The 21,840-nt window shown below is 28.7% G+C and overlaps 1 protein-coding gene across 5 annotated transcripts in view; it reads right to left on the bottom strand.

Annotated features, from left to right (window-relative positions):
• Positions 1 to 412: 412 nt before the first annotated feature.
• Positions 413 to 21,840, bottom strand: part of LOC136083741 (proton-coupled amino acid transporter 1-like) — a 35,786-nt gene continuing 14,358 nt past the window's right edge. For 3 of the 5 annotated variants that reach the window (XM_065803387.1, XM_065803386.1, XM_065803384.1), the window contains 5 exons: positions 14,884 to 15,508; positions 14,364 to 14,461; positions 9,664 to 9,933; positions 9,419 to 9,511; positions 6,237 to 6,530 (listed from right to left, as the gene is read on the bottom strand). In XM_065803387.1, coding sequence (XP_065659459.1) covers positions 6,372 to 6,530; positions 9,419 to 9,511; positions 9,664 to 9,933; positions 14,364 to 14,461; positions 14,884 to 15,508 — 1,245 coding nt within the window. In that variant the 3' untranslated portion in view covers positions 6,237 to 6,371. Of the gene's footprint in view, positions 862 to 6,236; positions 6,531 to 9,418; positions 9,512 to 9,663; positions 9,934 to 14,363; positions 14,462 to 14,883; positions 15,509 to 21,840 lie in introns of those variants that run through there. The other 2 variants (XM_065803388.1, XM_065803385.1) reach the window with 1 other exon arrangement.

Below are 21,840 nucleotides of genomic sequence, written 5' to 3'. Positions count from 1 at the left end.
AAGAGTAATGTAACGCTATATATCAAGTTAAAATAAACAATTAAAAAAACAAACTTATTTATGTAAGTTTGAGGTCAGTAATATCCAATTACTGACCTAAAACTTACATAAACACTTAAAATTAGTAAGTTTAAGTATTATAAATTAATATTATTGATTAATTTAATGATACGTGATAGATTTTAGCTTTTTATATAAAAATATCAAGCGTCCGGAAACTTTTGGCCTGCAGTGTATATATCTGTGTGTGTGTTTGTGTGTGCGTGCACCATATACAGAAAGTTTAAACGCACTTGTTTTTTCAAAAGTCAAGGTAAATTTAGAGTGGTACAAAGAGAAAATACGAGGCAGGGTCCAGGTTTTTTTTTTTTTATCGGTCAATTATTAATTAAGAAAAAAACACAACTTTAAATATAAAAAATACAAAATCTTTTCTGAAATTAAATAACAAACTCAAGTAATCAAAAGATTACTTAGAAAAATGTGCAATAAAGTTTACATGCATCTGCAACTTCTTTTGATCGAAACATATTAATACGGGATATGACCCCTGTTGTTTTTAATACATGCTTGCATTCGCCTTAGCATTGGTTCAAATTAAGTTTTCAATCATCTTAATTGGTAAAATGGTATTTCAAGTCACCGTTTGGTCAGTTCTTGTTTGAACTTTTTGTGGCTAGTTATTTGCTTTTTTGTTAGTTGATAATCCATCCAGCTCCATAAATTTTCAATCGGGTTTAAGTCTGGTAATCGTGCTGGCCAAGGCATGAGTCAAATATTACTTTTAAGGAAATAATCAGTGATTGAATGTGCTGTATGGCATGGAGCATTGTCTTGTTGAAATAACCAGTTTTGATCAGCCTGGAACAAACAGCGACATTCACAGACAAAAAAAAGGTACTTTAAGATGTAGTTTTTTGAACTCGAATTTGAAAAACTACATTGTAAAGTACCTTTTCTTTATCTTAAACAATCAATATTTAAAAATTCTGAAAAATATTTTATTTTAACTTTTAAACATTATTATCCTTATAATGAAAATATTCTCCTAATTTTTTTATCATTTTTACTACAATTGAATCAATGTATACAAAAACGTTTTAAGTCATTTTTTTTTAATATTTGACTTTTTGATGAAAATTTGTTCTTTGAAGACAATTCCCCCATTGTATAGTAACACAAGTCAGACCTCTCTGTACACGTTGAATAGAGAGCTGAAATATTGTCTGTAAACTAAAAGGTTCTTGGTCAGTGACTTAGTAGGTTTTTGTGGGCAGCACTGAGAAAATTAGCTGTGTTCTGGAGGTAGCTGTCAGATGTTTTTAATTAAATTTATGTTTTGTTTTGGTTACGAGTTTGAGGTTATTTGGGCTTGTTTTATTATTCATCTCGTTGTTTTAATGAAAAAGACTTAAAATGGATGAAGAACCTAGTATTAGCAGTGGAAGAAAGGTTAAAAATGAGGCAATGTGGAAAAGGAATGTTGTTAAAGAAGCTAGAGTGAAAGGTAAAGAGTACATTGACTACAAAGGTAGAACTGTTTCCAACTACTGTTGGAACTGATTGCAGGTGAGATTTGTATTGCAATTTCGATACTCAATTAGCCTTTTAACAATTTTTTAGGCCTATCATAGCATATCATGCAACATATTTTCATAAAAACGTCTATGACAAAACTAATCCAACACGTTCTACATCGTTCCAATAAAGCTAGTGAATTGACCTTAAACAGTAGCCAAATGTTATATCCGAATAACTCAAACATTAATTTTTAGAGTTTGGCTATGGTATTTAGGCCTACCTCGAACATTTATTTCAGCATAATCTAATGAGATATTTTGCTTTCAGATGCTCAAAGAAATGTATTGAACGTCGAAAAAACCAGAGCGACGAGATCTTCGAACGCATATGATCGTTAGAGACAGATAACGAGCAAGATGTGTTTCTACAATTGTTGACTACAAGCATGAAGGTGAAAACTCAACGACCCAGAAAGGAAGGTGCCGAAGGAAGAGTAGCTCATGACTTTTCATTTACATGCGAGGTTTTGGTGGGGGATGCCAAAGAAAAGGTATGTGTGGATGCCTTTAAAAGCCTTTATGGTATTTAAATTAGTCGTATTCGACGATTGCGCTCCCTGTTGGTATTAGGAAAATCACCAAAGGACCTTCGAGGGAAAAAACTAGTAACGAATGCAATCAGGGGTAATGTAAGACTTCTGATAAGAGAACATATCGAAAGTTATCCGGTGAAACAGAGCAAATATGCTGGTAAAACTATCAGTTATCTAGATGCTAGACTAAACGTCAAAATTTTGTACTCAATGTTTAAAAAAAAACATCCTGAAGCAAAATATAGCTACAAATTTTTTCTAGGCTACTTTAAGGACAACTTTACGCTAAGATTTGGCCGTCCCCAGATAAACTCTTGTTGCACCTGTGAGGAGGCTTATTTAAAATTACAAAGCCCTCATCTTAGTGATGCAGCAAAGAGAAATGCTGCTGCTGAACTGATGCTGCATAAATGTCGATTGAAAATGTTTTAAAACGAACTCCAAAATGAAAGCAACCCGGAAACAAAATAAAATGAACAGCATGTCTTAGCGATCGCATTTGAATACATGCAGAATACCCTTTACCGATGATACCAGTCCAGAAAAACTTTTACCTCAGATCTGTTAACCTCTTCTCTATTCACGATGGTCATGTTTATGTGTACCATGAAGACACAGCCAGATAAAGCCCTGATGAGGTGTGCTCTTTTTTGGATAAAATTAACTAATGTCTGCTCCTCCATAGTTTACTGAAGTCTACTCAGATAACTGTGGAGGCTAAAATAAAAACTATACACTAAACAGAGTCTTTTTGGCTCTCACAGATACTGCCCAATTTGATCGAATTGAGCAGTACTACCCGATTAGAGGTCATTCGTACCTACTTTGAGACCGGGACTTCGCGGTAAACTGAAAAAGTATGACAGGGAGTACACTGTTCACCAGATAACTGAACTTACATTACTTCTCGCATTACTGGTAAGTTTATTGTTGAAGAAGTTGCAACAGAAGATATTGTAGATTTTCAAAAGTGGTGGCCAACATTCTACAAAAAATTTTGCATTTCGGAAGAAACACGGGTAAAGAAAGTTCCGGCTAAGGATAAGATAAGTTTTGGAATTAGTTTTCTAATGCACTTCACTAATGGGACTTTTCCTGGTGTAATTGTGTGTAGGCCACTCATTGATGGGCTGTTGGTTCAAACTTACAAGATGTCTCAAGTCGTCGATCGCATCGTCAAGATTCCGCAAAATGTGTGCTTCCCATTGGGTAATGTTCCGATAAAAAGAGTGAAACTGCAGGATATTAGGAAGCAAATGCAAAATGTTCCGGATGAGTTCAGTGGTTTTTATGATGAACTCATGAGCTGCCCACAAACGACGAGGCGAATGACGGGGAAGAGGAACACGATATCCAGTGAGGTTTCTGACAAAGCCTTTGTGATCGGTCCTTTATACGTTGTGTGATTTATTATGAGTAATAGTTTGACCTTTGACTTTTAATTGTTTTTTGTGCAAAAAATGATTAAATATATAAAATACAAGTTTCTTTTTATTATCCTTAACACATGTAAACAAAAAGGTTTTAAGTCAGACAACTTTAACTATGTATAACACATATATATCACAAATTTTGATATATATTTTAACAAATCTAATATTTAAAGATGTCAAAAAGCACCCAGATTTTTTTTTGAATTTATTAAAGTAATAATTTTGGATTTAACAAGTTTTTTCTCGTTCTCCGAAAAAATAGTTTTTATGACTTAAAACGTTTTTGTATACATCGATTCAATTATCATCAGTTTTTTGTCTGTTTTTTTTTTATTTTGTACATATAACCTGCAAATTATGATTTTTTCACGTTTACTTTTAATGTATACTTTATATGGTTTAATCAGTGTGTTTACGTTCTATGTGTTTTTATGTCTTTGTGCTTATTATTACTTATACTAAATTAAAAAATGACATCATCCTAATAAATTTTTAACTTATTATTATAAATAAATTTATGCTTACCACTATAATTATAATATTTATTATTGCTATTTTAATTTTTTTATTATTGTAGACATACTTATCATTCCTGTTACTATAATTTGTATTAACTTTGTTTTCTTGTATTATTATTCTTACTATCATATTGTTGTAAGATTATAAAGAAACATATATATTTTTTAGTTGTTGTTATTTACTTGTTCAAGCTTTTAATATAGATTCTCGAAGGTTCCCTAAACTATGTGTCACTTTTTGTACAAAATAAAAGCATTAAATTTTAAAAATTTACCTCGTTATTTTAAAGCCAGTTTATTAAGTGTATGATAGTTATTATTAAGTTTATTATAAATGCTGATCTTTACTTTACATTTTTTTTCTTAAAGCTATACCCCAGAGAGCAAACTTACATTGGCTTAAGGTAAGTTTTAACATTGGCAGATTTATTCCGTTGGGCCAACATTTAGCCAATGTTTTTTTCCGGCGTAATGTTTTAATTCTGCAAATCGGTTTTTCGCAAGTATCGTACTATATTAGGTCAACATTTGGCCAATGTTTTTTTTTCGGCGTAATATTTTAATTATCCAAACCCATTTTTCGCAAATATCGTACTATGTTATGCCAAAATTTGGCCAATGTAGTATCGGCTCAATATTATGCTATAAAAATCTGTTCTTACACTAATGCCGTAGCGCTGTTGAGCCAATATTCGGCCAATGTAGTTGCGGATCATTTTATTGGTATATTTTTAAAACTTGTTGCATAACATTTTAAAAAATGGTATCGTTTTACAAAATAAAGAAAGGTGTTGATACTATCTTTCCGTTTTTTTAAATTATAAAATTTAACAAAATAGGCTATGTTTATTAACCTTCTAAGAATCTTAGAAGGTTACCTCATAAAAAGTCAACTTCAAGATGTTTACAAATCAAAAGAATTAGAATCTGTTTTTGTTAAATTAATAGACCCTAAAAAATCAAATATCATTATTAGTTGTATATATAAACATTCATTAATGACAATAGATGACTTATAAAATAAACTTTTTAAAGAAAATAAAACTGTATTTTTACTGGGTGATTATAATATAGATTAAATTAAAAGTGACTAGTATTCGACATAAGAGTTCTTAAATTTACTATTCTCTAACTATTTCTTGCCTCATATTGTCCATCCTACTTGTATAATTAATAAATCTAAAGCATTAGTTGACAACATATTTTGAAACCTTAAATCAAATAACTTTACTGCAGGTAATTTCACAACATCTATATCTGATCACTTCCCTCAACTTCTGATTGCTCATGACATCTTAAAAGTATCATTAAACAAAAAACCAGCTGTTTATGAAAGAAACTGTAAAGTATTTAATGAGACATGATTTTTATCTGATTTTAAAAAAGATTTTAATGATAAGGTTGCCAATGAGTTATGTGATAATGAATGTAATAGTTTGTTTCTTAAAACTATTAACACTATAAATAAATTGCTCGATATTAATGCTCCTTTTATAAAATTAACTAAAATGGATATAAATTTCATAAAAATGCCAAGGATCTCTGATGATCTAAAACTCTTTATTAAATACAAAAATAAACTTTTTAAAAAATATATACAATCAAAGGATTCTGATAACAAAACTGTATTTTATAATGCAAAAAGTACCGTAATACACTTCAACTAATAATTAAAGACAGTAAAAAAAAATTGCTATGGTTACTATTTAAAAAAAATATATACTTAATATGAAAGCAGCATGGAAAAGTATTAATTATATGGATAATATGGAAAAGTATTATCAACCTTAAGTCTATTGCACAAGTTTCACCAACCATAATTCTCCAAAACAACAATACTCTAACTAATCCCATTGACATTTGTAATGCTTTTAACAACTATTTTTCCAATGCTTAGACATCCAATCAAACATTCCTTTATCGAATATTCACTTTACTGATTACCTATTAAACGCTTCACCGAATTCCTTTTTTACTATGCCTACGGATAGTTGTGGAATGATAAAGATTATTGAATCTCTAGAGGCACGTAAATCATCTGGTCTCAATAGTATCCCAATAAATATCTTAAAACTACTCAGAAATGAAATTTCAATTAGTTTGTCAAATATTATCAGTGTTTTATTTTCTAAGGGAGTCTTTCTTGAAATTTTAAAGACTGCTAAAATTGTTCCTATTTTTTAAAAAGATTCAAAGTTATTAGTATCTAACTATAGACCAATATCACTGCTCTCAAATATTGATAAAATTTTAGAAAGGCTTATGTTTAATTGAGTCTACAATTTCCTTAACAACTCTAACATTGAATCATTGGTGAATCATTGGTGGTAGAATATAAACCAACAAAGAACTACCAACTGCTCCGTTAAAGGCAGCAATGTAAGCAAACTGTTCCCGAAATATAAGTCCTATAATTGCTGTCATTGAAACTAAAGCTATGCGGATTAGATTTCCTTCCCATATCAACTAAAAAAAAGGATTACAAAAGAAACTTATGCATTTATAAATAATATAAAAGTTTCCAGAATGTTGTACGCATTAAAAATATTTTTAATAATGGGCTATAAAATTTTACTTAATGATTATACTGACTTTTAGGGGTTTCTTATTCAACTTGTGTATTATTTTTTTTATTTCAAAAAGCAGTTATTCAAAAAAATTAAACTACACGTGTTTTTAATAAAAATACAAAGTAAGGGGTTGTCCATAAAGTCCCCGCATTTTGTAATACACTTTTTTGAGTACCCTCCACCTCTCTAAAAGTACCTACGTTTTTAACCTATTTATCTAACATTTTATGATATTTTTTAATTTAGTGTCTCCTTCCTTTTATAATTGACCCACTGCCCTCCCATCTCATATACGCCATTTTCAGACCCCCTCTTCCCCTCCTAGCGTACGTACTTTATGGACGATCCCTAAGTAGCCATTTAAACCTGGAACAGAGTATTTGATTTTTGTACAGCCTTAACATCCAATTTAATTAAGCAATACCATGTCCTGGTTACTATTGATTAACATTATTAACAGTCTCTCTCTCTCTCTCTCTCTCTCACTCTCTCTCTCTCTCTCTCTCTCTCTCTCTCTCTCTCTCTCTCTCTCTCTCTCTATATATATATATATATATATATATATATATATATATATATACATATATATATATATATATATATATATAATTCTATTTCTGAACTGTTATTAAATACTGTATCAGTTCAAACTCATTTAAAATAATTGCAATTATTTTACAAAATACATTTCATAACATTTCTGTACGAAACTCTATTATTATTGTTCTCTGCTCTAAAGCTTTGCAATATCTTACTTAGTTTACCTTAAGCAAAAGTCCACAAAAAAACCTGCATTTGGAATCCATAAAGTGCCATTACAGTCTTCCTTTTTGGGAAATAGTGTACGGTGGTAAACCTTTACCAGTCATATTGAAACACCTGATTACTGTAATCATTTCCCTATTGCCACTAGTTCGCATGTGTAAGTATTTCAAGCATGTTAATTTTTTTGCAGCAGCAGCCCTACCTTGTCCATATACCAGATGTTGTGTGATTATAGGTCCTTGATAACCTTTTGAATAGCATAAAAATATTTGGTTAGTTTAAAAGACTTTATACACTGATATCAAATTGCAACAGTTCAAGTTGTCAAAGAAAAGCCATATTCTTGTGAAAATTATTAAGGAATAATAAATATTAGCAAGATAGTTTTCCATTTTTAGAATCAGTTTACCAGTCTATTCTTAAAATTTTGCCAAAAACAAGTTCATATCCTGTTTCTGTTGTCAGCATAATCTAATGATTTGTACTCCAGATCTAAAGTAAACAAACTCTTCCAATCAGCCTTAACGCCTATTTGAATCTTGCCATTCAATCTGCAATTTTGCTCTTGGATATCCAAAATGCTTTGCAGCAGTTCTCATCAATATTTTAATTTTTATAGTTGTTCAACTACTCTAAACTTTATTAAACTACTCTAAACTTTGTTCAACTACTCTAAACTTTCTAAGACTTTTGACTTACCTCTTTTTGACTTACCTCTTCTTGACTTACCTCTTATTGACTTATTTCTTCTTTCTTGATTAAAAAATTTTTTTTTTATTATTCACCTCCCCAAGGCCAAGAAGACCACTATAGTTAAGGAGGCTACTTTATTGCTACTACAACCCTCTTTTAACTCTTTAACTCCGAAACACAAACCTTGACGAACAAGGCCACTGCACAAAGAAATAAGTAGAGCGTGGTACTCCCGGAAACATGGAGGGGATCAAACCTGAAACTTCTTGTTTATGAAGCAAGAGCTCTACCACTACACCACTACCACATTCTTTATGACTTATCTCTTTTTGGAGATTCTAGATTTCTGCAATTGCAGAAGTGAAGAAAAATTCAGAATCTGTAAAAAAGAAGAACAGTCATTCTGTAACAGCAGAAAAAACAACGCAAATAAAATAAAAAATGGATGTATTAAATCAAATTAAAAACTATTAAAATAAATTAAAATACATGATAAATTGTAGTTGCACTATCTAATAATGATACATCAATTGCATTTCTCAATAATGGCTGGCCTGAATTTAAATCTAGTTTATAGCCAGTTTAAGGTTAAATAATGGCTAGAATTTGGACATTAAAGTGATGGTCTAATAATAAATGTATTAAGGTAACAAAGTCTTGATACGTACAAATTGATATAAGTATGTAACTATGAGTCTTAATCTTTCAATAAAGAGTTTATATACTTGCTATAATTATGCATATTTAATATATACCTTCAAAGCCAATTTCAAAAAATCACCTAAAAATTGTAATTTTTGTGATAAAATTTTCCTTTTTTCTGATCTTTACAACATCACCATTTAACCACCACCTTACACCATTTATCTTAACTGCAATTTTAAACAAAACAAACCAACAAAAAAAAAACTAATAATACTAGACACTCAACTTTCACATCGAACCTTTGTACTTCTCAACCTAATAAATTTTCTCAACCTAATAAATTTCCTCAACCTAATAAATTTTCTCAACATAATAAATTCTCAAACCTAATAAATTCTCAAACCTAATAAATTCTCAAACCTAATAAATTCTCAAACCTAATAAATTTTCTCAACCTAATAAATTCTCAAACCTAATAAATTCTCAAACCTAATAAATTTTCTCAACCTAATAAATTCTCAAACCTTATAAATTTTCTCAACCTAATAAATTTAAAACGTTCTTATTTTTAATGTGTTTATGTCTTACAAACAGCAATTGTCGAGTTTTTTTTTTTTAGTAATCTTATTTATTTATTCATTTACAATTATTGCATAATCAATAAAAAAATCTGAAACATACTACACATTCTTTTGAACGTAATTCTTTTTCATAGCTAATTTTATTCTCTCTAAAGAGTTGTTGTCGAAAAACTCGGTGATGCCATTTGCGATACTAAAAAATATATTTATTTATATATATATATCAGTGACGGATCCAAAGGGGTTATGGGATTACCCCCTCCACCACCACCACCACCAGAATAATAAAATGCTAATTTTTGTAGCAAAAAATTAAAATTACAAAAAGTATAACAAGGTGAATACTTTAATTAGTAATGTTTCCATAATTTCAATGCAAGGATAAATTTGCAAAGGATATGTTAATAAAACACCAAAAAACAATAGTATTTGAAGAATAGTGGCCATCAATCCATTCAAGTTAGCTGTTGCAATTTGACAAATTTTATCGCCAAATGATATATATCCAATAATTCCAAAAGAAGCCAGTATTACAGAAACACTAAAGAGTGAACAGTGTAAAAATTTTGGGTAACGAATGCGATTATATCCCATGCTTCCCTCAATTGGTATAACCTAAAAAAAAATGCTTCTATCGGATTATATGGTTATTATTGTTGTTATTGTTATTATTATAATTATTTTTAATATTAGAGTATAAGAATAAAACATTGCTGAATGGCAACTCATACAGTATTAAGTTTTGGTTAACAGAAACAGAGATAATAGGTTGCTTAAGCAGCAACCTCGGTAATATTTTTCAAAAAGCAAAAGAAATGCAACCTAACAACAACAATGGGATAAACATTCAAGCCATTTTTATTCCTTGTATAAGAGAGAGAAGACATCATTAGAAGAACCAGTTCAAATATGACAACAACTGTCATGCTTGATTGAACTCAATACATTTAAAAGATTAATAGAGAATATAGAACCTAGAGAAAGAAAATAGAATCAGGAGTATGACAAGCAAAATAAAGTCCACCAAAGCAAACTATACAATATATATATATTGGTGAAATTGGTGAGATATACAATGGATTCATGAGATGGTTTCATGAAAGATAATCTATAATACATAAATTAGTTCATTGATCTTGGAATATCATTAATATTAAAATAATTATTAATAGTAAACAACTAAATTTTTTTTAGTTGAAATTCACTAGCTGCTGGGGGTTTCAAACATTCACAAAATATCACATAAAAGATCAGCTTTCTGTTCTTATCAATCAAAAAGTGATAAATTGTTATCAAAACAGGAGTATATAGTTGTCATCAGCAGAGTATGACCCACAATTAATGTAAGATTGTCAGGAAGAGCACTATAAATGAGAAACAATACAGAACCAAAATTTGAACTTTGTGGTACCCCAAAAATTACAGAAAATGAAGGAGAGTGTTATCCATCAACTTTAATATTGGGTATAGAAACAAAGGATTCAAAAATTTTAAAAAACATTCCCAAATACACCAAATGAAGAGAGCTTATAAAGGAGACCAGCATGTTAGACATTATCCAAAGTTTTTGAAATGTCAAAAGAGAACTTACATTCATACATTCACAGCTTCTGTCTAATGCATAATAGAACCTTTCTGTTCAATTAATAAGTCACCAGTAGAACTAGACGAATAAAATTCATATTATCATTAACTGTTAATTGTATATATAAGACTAGATAAGTTAATTGTATATAAGACTAGATAAGTTTGTAAATTAAAGACTTAAAGAACTTGCTAATAATTAGAAGACTGATTGGGGAACTAGAGGGGCCATATAAATTTTAAGAGTTTCCAAAAATTGGAACCACATATGGACTTTTCCAGCAGGTAGGAAAATAAGGTTTGTTAAACAGTTTAAATAGCAAAAAAAAGAGTTCAGGAAAACATTTGGAAGATTATGACAGGAATGTTGCCTAGACCACATGCTATAGAGGAATATAAGTAAAAAATAATTTTAATGACTGTAGCAGGAGTGATTTGGGTGCCTATCAATAGATTAACTTGTTTTTTTAAAATGACATGAAGAATATGGTCATTAGATTTAAAGAATGAACCAGAAGAAAAGTTCTCTGCAAATTCTTTTTTATCCTGGAGTGAGATAATAAGATCAGCTACATGTATTTTTATACATAGGACTGATGTTATCATCTCATACATAGGACTGATCTTACTATTTATAATATTATATTATCTTATTAATCTCATCTCATACATAGGACTGATCTTACTGTTTATAATATTATATTATCTTATTAATCATTTTTAACCCTCATTATGTCAAATCAAAATTTTGTTGAGGTATAAAATTATTTTAAAAGATAAAAAAATTAAGTTTGTTGCACAAAGCGTCCACACAAAGTAACACATAAAGTATCTACTACAACCCTCATGTTAAACCATTTAAAGTTAAAGCATGTTGCATCTTACTTGTAAGCACAATAAAGATGGCAGTTCCAGTCAATCACTAAAATTGAAAAAATAAAAGACAATGTATCATGCAACCAAAAAAATTCGTGCGGTTTTGCAGATCCATAAATAAATACACTTAAAAACAGTTTTAATAAAGTTTATTCTGAAAAATAGTCTCCTTCAGCAAGAATAACTTTCTCCCATTGTGAAACAAGCTGGTATATTCCATTTTTATAAAAGTCTTGAGTTTGGTAGCTAAAAAATTGAATTAACTCATTTTCGAGATCTTCTCTATTTCGAAACTGTAAATTACTCATATGATTATCCAGGGCCAAAAACAGGTGATAGTTGCTTGGTGCAAGGTCTGGTGAATATGGAGGGTGAGACAGAATCTCCCATTGTAAACGTGCTAGAGTTTCCCACATGATTTTTGCGGGGTGCGGTCTTGCGTTGTCCTGGTGGAATACAACACCTTTTCTGTTTGCCAAAGCTGCTTGTTTTTGGTGAAGAGCAACCGAAACTCTGTCCAATTGGGCTGAGTATATCTCAGCAGTAATGGTTTGTCCACTTGGTAGCAACTCATAGTGAACGATACCTGCTGTAGTCCACCATACACACAGTAAAACCTTTTGTTGGTGAATACTTGGTTTAGGAGTCATCGGTACTGGATCGTTACTGGCTTGCCAATGATATGTTCGTTTTTTGTTGCAGTACATAATCCATTTTTAGTCGCACATCAACATCCGGTCAAAAAATGGCACTAAATTGTGGTGGGAAAGCAATGAAGATAAAATGGTTAGGCGCTGTAGCTTGTTTGTTTCACTCAACTTATAAGGTTCCCATTTGCTCAACTTCCAACATTTTCCAAGTTGGTGCAAATGTAAACAAATAGTTTCATCACTCACATTAAATCTTAAGGCAAGGTCCTGACATGTTTGACTGGAGTCCTGCTCGATTGCCAGATTGATACCCTCATAGTTTACAATGGATGGTCTTCCAGATCTTGGTTCATCTTCAAGGTTTTCATTTCCAGAAGAAAATTTTTTAAACCACTTTTGACCCGTCCATTCTGCTATGGTACCTTCCCCAAAAGCAGCACATATCTTACGACAAAGATCTGCAGCTTTGGTTCTAAGTTTAAACTCATAAAGTAAACAGGCACGAATTATTGCATCTGACACAGCCATACTCCACTTAAGACTTTTAAATTTAAAACACATTAATAAAACTTATGAAACACACTGATTGATTCTCCTTAAAACAAGCTTTACTTTATATGCAAAATCATCCCCCCACCACAACCAGTTTTCTTAATATATTTCTTAGAAATAGGCAATTAGGATAAACCGCACAAACTTTTTTGGTTGCCTGATAGTAATAAATGGGTTATTATTTGAAATTTTAAGGAGAGACAATAGCTAATTGTTGCGAAATTAATTTCTAAGGCTTTCCCTGTGAATAGAACAACAAAAAGTTCTTATATTAGAAAAATTATTTCTAATAAAAGGTATAACCTTTCTGAAAATCTGTCAAAAGTTTTTAAGGAGTTTTTAAGAGTTTGATAAGGAGTTTAGTAATTTTAATTTATGATTTAAAATAGTAGCTGCATAAAAAGATGAAGTATATGAAGCATAATCAGAGTTGACTCAAACTAACTAGAGCTTCTATGCCTGTTAGAATCAAAGATAATGTTCTGAGATATTATTGTTTAGGCAAAATAATCAAAAGAGAGATGGAAGTCATCAGTTCAAGGACTGTCATAAGAAAAATCACAAAAGAGCAGTTTTAAGGTAGTAATAAAAAGGGTGATGATAGAAATAGTCTAAAGAAGAAGTAAAAGATCAAAGTTGTAGAGATCATAGAATAACCTGAAGCAAAGAGAGCAAAGAGAAAGAGTTGCATTTGTATCAAGAGTTACATTTGTATCAAGTGATGTATTTGTATCAAGAGTTGCATTTGTATCAAGAGATGCATTTATATCAAGAGATGCATTTGTATCAAGAGATGCATTTATGTCAAGAGATGCATTTGTATTAAGAGATGTATTTGTATCAAGAGTTGCATTTGCACCAAGAAATGTATTTGTATCAAGAAATGCATTTGTATCAATAGTGCCAAATGAAGCACAAGTGAAAATCCAAGAGTAAAGTCAAGAATAATGTAATAGGTTACACCAGCCTAAAAGATGAAGAAGGGATTTGATGCTGTTTAACATAACCTTTTCTGCTTACCCTATGTCTTTGCCTATGAGACCTTCTATAAGACAGTAGCTAGATGCAGTTAACATCCGTTAACTGCATCTAGCTGTTTTTACGTTTTTTATGTCAAATTAATTATGGAAAATTTCACTTTTTTAAACAAAGAATTTTAAATTTAAGAAGCCACTGGAACAAGAGCTTGAAATATGTATTTATTTTACAATGCTCTTCTAACAGTGAAATTGATGTCAATGGAGAGCAAAAAAGTACATATTATATGTACACTAAAGTCCATAATTTCATGTATTGTTTTCATCCTAAGTTTAACTTTTGAGAAAACAAAAACCTATGGCAATGATAGTAAAACAAAAACTCATATACAACAAAAAAGCTTACAGCTCCGATCCCTTCAAATGCTCCTGTTAACTGACCAAAAAAAATAGGAAACGTTGACAGTTTGAAGTATTTAATGTCTGAACTGATGTGATCAAGCGCTGAAATAATTAAAATAAATTTTGAAATAATTAAATTGACACAAAGAACTGATTATTTTAAAAGCAAAATGTTTTAGTAAATAACCTAAGGGTCGCAATAAGGAATGCAATAACCATGAAATTAATGCTAGTTGTATGAAGTAAATAAGTAAATAAAAAATAGTTAAAAAGTAAATTATAAAACAATTTTAACAATTTTAATAAATTTAATAAATTTAATTTAATTTAATTAGTATTAAAGTTAACAGTAGTACATTAAAATTTTTGAATTCTTAAAATAGTATAACTTATTAAAAAACATATTTAAAAAAATAAAAATAAAAAATTTTCAACTTCACAATAATAAGGTATGCTTATTATACATATAAGACTTTAAATTTTTAAATCAAATATTCATAAGGTAAAAAATAAAAATAACATACAACCCAACAAATAACTTGCAGTTGCAACAAAAGCAATGATTAGTGACAAATTAGCTAGCAAACTAATTGGTCCCAGTTTTCTCAGACTTCGGATAAATGAAACTAATATTAAAAAAACTACAGGAATAACTAGCAATCTTGCAAATGAAGCTTTCGAGTCACTGCTTAAATCTAATAAACTAAACCTTTTTTTATAAAAATGCATAGACTGGAAAACAAAACCAGCTCCCAGTTTTTCATTTCTTGAATCACTTAGTAGAAGTGAATAATTTCTTGGATCAGCCAATCTTTTGTTTAGAGAATTATTTGTTGATATGTAGCGTTTTAATATGGAGCGTAAAGTATTGCCCAAGAAAATAAAATATCCAATTGAAAATCCAAACTGTGTTGTTAAAACAGAAATATTGACCGCTAAAACTCCAGGCACACCAAGATAAGATTTAGCAATACTCCCATAAGAAATTGTATCATTAAGAATTTTTTCTTCTTCTTGAAAAGACAATGGAGAAGACAACAGATTTAACTCTTTAATCTTATTTTTAATAACAATTTGTTTGCATCGAACAATTAAATTGCAGCAATGGTCAGTAGCTACAGCAATCACAAAAATACCAATAAGTGAGAGCTAAATATAAAATATATGAGAATGTAAAATAAAAATAGTTGTGTAAGAATATATAAATAATATAAAAAGCTAAAACATCAATTACAGTTTTCTTATGTCAATACAGTCTACAAATTTTTCCAACTAATTTTTAGGGCTTAAATATTAAAATTTTCATCATAGTATTTAAATCTACTAAAAGTATTTTCATCGTAGTAAAAGTAACTCTATTATATAAATAAAGAAGAATAAAAAGTTTATGAGTTGTAGTTAATTTAGTATTTATCACATATTCAGTATTTATTGTATTTTTATTTAATTTTATAATACCTCATTTCTAAAGTAACCAATAACTTTTTTGTTTGTTGAACATCTATAAATCAGGACGCTACTGTTCTGAGAAGTAAAAAAAAAATTTTACTTCATTATCTACATGCATAATTTACATTTAAGTTGAATTTGAAATTAAATTTTTGTAGAATATGAGCAAGGCTCTATATTAACAACTTTTTCTTTTATTGTTGTATTTTCATTTGTTTAACATTACAAAAAGTTCCCTTGTAAGTTATGACCGGTTCAAAATATTTCATACTGATTTTTCAGTACCATTACCAAAAAAAAATTTCTATCTGTTTTTAAAACTTAGTAAAGCTTGTAACATTTTTTTAAATTGTTTCTTTTATTCTTATATGTTTCTGATTTAATAAAGTCGATAAAAAAAGTAAAGGGCACTTTTTTTTAGATGTAAGTTGATTTGACATTTTATGCAAAAAATATTTAATTAGCTGAAAAAAATGCACATATATGAATTTTTTTTAAAGTAATTTAATATAGTGCTAAATTTGTATATAAATAAAATAAAAAAATCAAACCTCTCAAAAGAAAAATTATCATTCACAAAAATATTTTATAATTTAGACTAAAAAATAAGTTATTAAAAATTTTGAAAATGAAACAAAATTTAAAATAATTTTCTATTTTAAATTTTATTCTCTATTTTAATTTTAATTTAAAGTCAAGGAAAGAAATAAAACAAATTTTTTAACTCAAATCCAAAACAGTGTAAAATCCAGCATCAAAGTTAACAATCCAACTTCAAAGTTATCAATCCAACTTCAAAGTTATCAATCTAAATTCAAAGTTATCATTCCAAAATCAAAGTTATCGATCTATAATAATAATTTTGTTCTAGCCTAACTTTAAAAAATATTTTAAAAAACTTAACAACAAAAAAATGTGATTTGGTTCTAGACTAAAACACTTTGGTCTGCAAATTGTCTTAAATTTAGATGAAAACTATTGCTTATTATTATCTAGAATTTAGATAAAAACTGAAAAAAAATTTAAACTATACAAAAGTAATAAAATTGAAAAAAGTTTTCAAGACTCATGTTTTGGAGTTAAATGTTTAAGAAAGGTATGTAACAACAGTTATAACTTGACTATTTTTTTTGTTTTTGTTTTATGTACCTACATACAGTTATTACATCCATAATATACATCACATCCAGTTAAGGATTCAGTATAGCACCAAAAACATAATCAGAATGTTAAAAAAAATTCACTACACTTCAGGATTATTTAAATAACTTGATTAACTAACTTGATTAAAACTCATGTAACTTTATGTATTTTAAAAAATTGTTAAAGTTTTTATAATTAAAATCACTTTAGTATTTAAAGCCTTTTGTCTTTTGCAGAAAAAAACTTTTTATTAATGATTCACAAATTTTAGTTAAAAACACCATAAAATCTTTCATTAAAAAAAATGGACAATATTGAGCCATCTATACATATTTTTTTATAAAACATTTTTTTATAATAACGAATCATTTGAAAGGTTAACTTTGGTTTGTTTATTTTATTATTATCATGTAAATGCATTCTAAACAATTTATTAATTTTTAAAAAATGTGTACTGTACTGTAAAATAGTATATACTGTAAAAATTGCATAGAAGATTAACAAAAACTAAAACCACATAGTTAAAAAAAAACATAAGAAAAATATCATAAATAATTAAAAAAAAGTCAAAAAAAAAAAATTTTCTGAAGGATCATTTTTTCCTTAAGTTAGCTTATGTACTTGGTACAGGATTAACCATATTTTCATGCCAATTCTCTTACTACATCTTGTGTAAAATTATGTACTTAGTTTCTAATTTGAAAGTGCATTAAAGAGTGTTTATTTGTGAAGAAATATTTTTTTTGCCAAATAAAAAAACGTTTTTTTGTAACTAGATTATAAGTAATTGATTTTTATTTAAAACCAATAACTTTACTGAAATCTCAATAAAATTCTGATTCTTTTGAAATCCAGATTGATATACTTTTGTAGAAAAATAATTTAATGATATGTGGAACCCTGTGAGCAAACTAATTATATCTAAAGAATAAGTAATTGATTTTTATATAAAACCATTATTATTTCTAAAATCTCTAACACTTGTTTTATTGGGAGTCAGACTGATATACTTTTGGCAAGGGAGGGTTTCAATGACATATGGAACTCAGTAGCGGTCAGGGGTCATTAGAGCTGACCTTTTTCAGATGATAAATAAAACCAATTACTTTTTGATTGATTTCAAACAAAGTTTGGTTTTTAATAAAGAAAAGTGAGGATGCAGGAAATACATAAACATAATGTTTATATACATATATATATATATATATATATATATATATATAATATATATATATATATATATATATATATATATATATATATATATATATATATATATATATATATACATATATGTATATATATATATATATATATATATATATATATATATGTATATAAACATTATGTTATATATATATATATATATCATGTTATATATATATATATATATTATGTTATATGTATATATATATATATATATATATATATATATATATATATATATATATTATGTTATGTATATATATATATCATGTTATATATATATATATATAATATATATATGTATTTATATATATATATATATAACATGATATATATATATATATATATAACATAATGTTTATTAACATATATATATATATATATATATATATATATATATATATATATATATATATATATATATTTATATAACATAATGTTTATAAACATATATATATATAATATATATATATATATATATATATATATATATATATATATATATATATATATATATATATATATATATATATATATATTTATACATATAGATAGATATATAGATAATAATATTTTGAATAACAAGATTGTCACAATATCTATTAGATATATAGATATTGTGACAACCTTGTTATTCAAAAACTTCAAAAAGATAAAATATGTAATAAAAAATACACTAAATAAGTTAATTGAAATTAACTTTCTAAGGTTATATTATGCAAAATAAATCTCACTTTTTAAAAATATTATGGAATATATTACGTATTTAAAATACAATAATTGTTTTAATGCCTAATAATACCAAGTATCCTCTAAGAGTAATAAAAGTAATCAAAAAACGTATATAAAAAAAAGTAAATAAAAAATCTATAAAATATAATATAATAATAAAAGGAAAATTTTTTTCAATAGTTTTGCTAAAAAGAAAAGATTTAAAAAGAAAATTGAAAATTATTATTTGAATTCGCAACTAAAGTTGATAGGTCTTTAATGGTATCTAACAAAAAAATTCATGTGAATCGTTCACAGTTAAAGTAACCATTGAGTCTGCATAATGTGCGTATTATAATAAAATATGCTATTTTTAAATGAATTCATGTTATTAAAATGAAGTGTTTTTTTTATTGTATGCATTTATTAAGTAAAATAATTTTTTTCAAACTTAAAATAAAACTAATAAACTAAAAAAAATTTACTTAAAACTTTAATTCATTTTTTTAAATCTAAACACAACATGTGTTTTGACTTGGTTATCCTTTTGAAATTAGTAACCTTTTTGCAACTTCAGTCCTATAGGAGTATCATGTTGTTTGTTTAAACATATTATAAATATAAGTGGAAACAGGATATTTTCCTGCATAAATAGGTAATGTTATTAACTTTAGCTCTTAGGGACAACTAAAGACATTTTTTAAAGGTTGCACAGAACTTTAAACAGTTTATTCTCAAAAAATGCCTTTTTAACAGTATTCACTTTCTGGAGACCAATGAGCCGCCACAACCGCTACTTTTGGTCTCAAGAACATTACCATTTTTTTTATAAATGTTATTAAAAAATTTAAAAGTTTTTTTACAACCTGAGATAACTACATAACAACCAAGACCATTGAGAAGGAAAATCAGATTGATTTGCAGAAAAAATGTTTAGCTTGTCAATTCATGTAGACTTTACACAATTCAGTGAGATACAACTAGTATCAGTGACTCTGCAGGTGTTAAGGCTCACAACTTTTGCCTTTCTTAATCTCTAACTCAAATAGTCAACTTCCAACTTGCTTTCCAGACAACCCAAATCATTTACCTTCTCTACTTGACTTATGTCTTGTTTCTGATCCTAATCAGTGCTCAGTTTCTCCACATTCACCCTTAGGCGCTTCTGATAATGGTTTGATCTCTCTAAAACTATTATCATATTCACCTTCATCATCAGAATCCTCTTATCATCATACCTCTTACAACTACCTTAAAGCTGTCTGGGACTCTCTCCGTGATTTTCTTTGTGATGGCCCTTGAAAAGAAATCTTTCATCTTCCTACTGACAAATAGGCTTCTTACATAACTTCTTGGATTTAGGCTGGCATGGAATCTTTTATTCCACCTCAACAATTCCAAGTCAAGCCTCACTCTTCTCCATGGTTTTCTTCACATTGTGCTGCTGCAATTTCCAATCAAAATCATTACTTACATATCTATCAGTAAAACAATTCTCCAGAAAAGAGACATTTGTTTACTATTGCTAGAAACCATTGTAAAAAGGTTTTTATCTAATGCTAAAGTCTGTTATTCTCAGGCCATAAAATCTCATAATTCACCTCAAAAATTAGGCTCTTGTGTCTTCTGGAGAATCTTTAACAGTATCAATAAAAAGGGCAAATCTGTTACTCCACACCTCTTAAATGGCTAACATTTTCTCACCTCATCTAAAGACAAAGCTGAACTGTTTGCTAAGAACTTTTTGTCAATATCATCTCTCAATTCCACTAGTTGCGTTCTACCTGATATAGGCAACAAAGAGGTTGATCCATTGCTTGACATTCGTAACACTCCAGCTTCTGTATTTAAAGTCATTTTCTGCTCAGACTCTTCTACAGCTTGTGATCCAGACAATATACCTGTTATAGTCTTGCAGAAGTGTTCTCCGGAGCTGTCCTTTAAACTTTTTAACAAGTGCTTAAACTATTTAACAAGTGCTCATCAGAGTTTTGTTTTCCGGCCTGCTGGAAAACAGCATTTGTTATCCCTATTTTCAAAAATTCTGAAGAGTGATCTGACTCGTCAAACTACCATCCCATTAGTCTTCTTCCTATCATAAGCAAGTTTTTTGAATTCTTAATTAACAAATTCTTAATCACTCATCTTGAATCTAATAACTTTCTGATCATTAATATGGATTTCAATCTTCTTGTTCTACAGCTGATTTGCTAACAGTAAAAACTGATAGATTTTATACTGCATTAGATAGAGGTGGTGAGGTTAAGACTATCGCCCTTGACATTTCTATAGCTTTTGATAAAGTTAGGCATGCTGGTTTTCTCCATAAACTTTCTTCTTATGGCGTATTAGGTAACATCTTTAAGATTATCGAATCCTTCCTTACCAATCATAGTGTAAAAGTTGTCCTCCATGGACGGTACTCTTCTTCATATCCTGTAACATTAGGGGTTCCTCAATGTTCTATCCTTGGCCCAAAACTCTTTTTAATTTACATTAACAATCTTCCAAATATTCTCACATCTTAGGTGGCATTGTTTGCTGATGATACTACCATTTATTCTTATCATGATAAGAAGCCAACACTCTCTGATTGCTTGGAGGGGGCATTCGAGCTTGAAAAGGATCTTACTTTGCTACAGCATGGGGCTCACAGTGGCTGGTGAACTTTAATTCAGATAAAACCCAATTTTTTCAGCCGATCGTTATCGCAATAATTTAGATTTTCCTATATTAATGAACAGTGATGTACTCAATAAGTCATCTACCCTTCATCTTCTAGGATTAACTCTTACTTCCGATCTTTCTTAGAAACCATATATCAAATCCATTGCAAATTAGCATCTGCTAAGGTTGCATCTCTTTATCGTGCTCAACACTTTCTTACTCCGAATTCAATTCTTTATCTCTATAAATCTCAAATCCATCTTTTATGGAATCCTGTTGCCATATCTGGGGCAGATCTTCTAAAG

Source organism: Hydra vulgaris, chromosome 08, assembly GCF_038396675.1.
Source record: "Hydra vulgaris chromosome 08, alternate assembly HydraT2T_AEP".
Lineage (NCBI taxonomy): Eukaryota > Metazoa > Cnidaria > Hydrozoa > Anthoathecata > Hydridae > Hydra > Hydra vulgaris.
The sequence above is the reverse complement of the archived record's forward strand: the minus strand, read 5'-3'. Positions and strand labels throughout refer to the sequence as shown.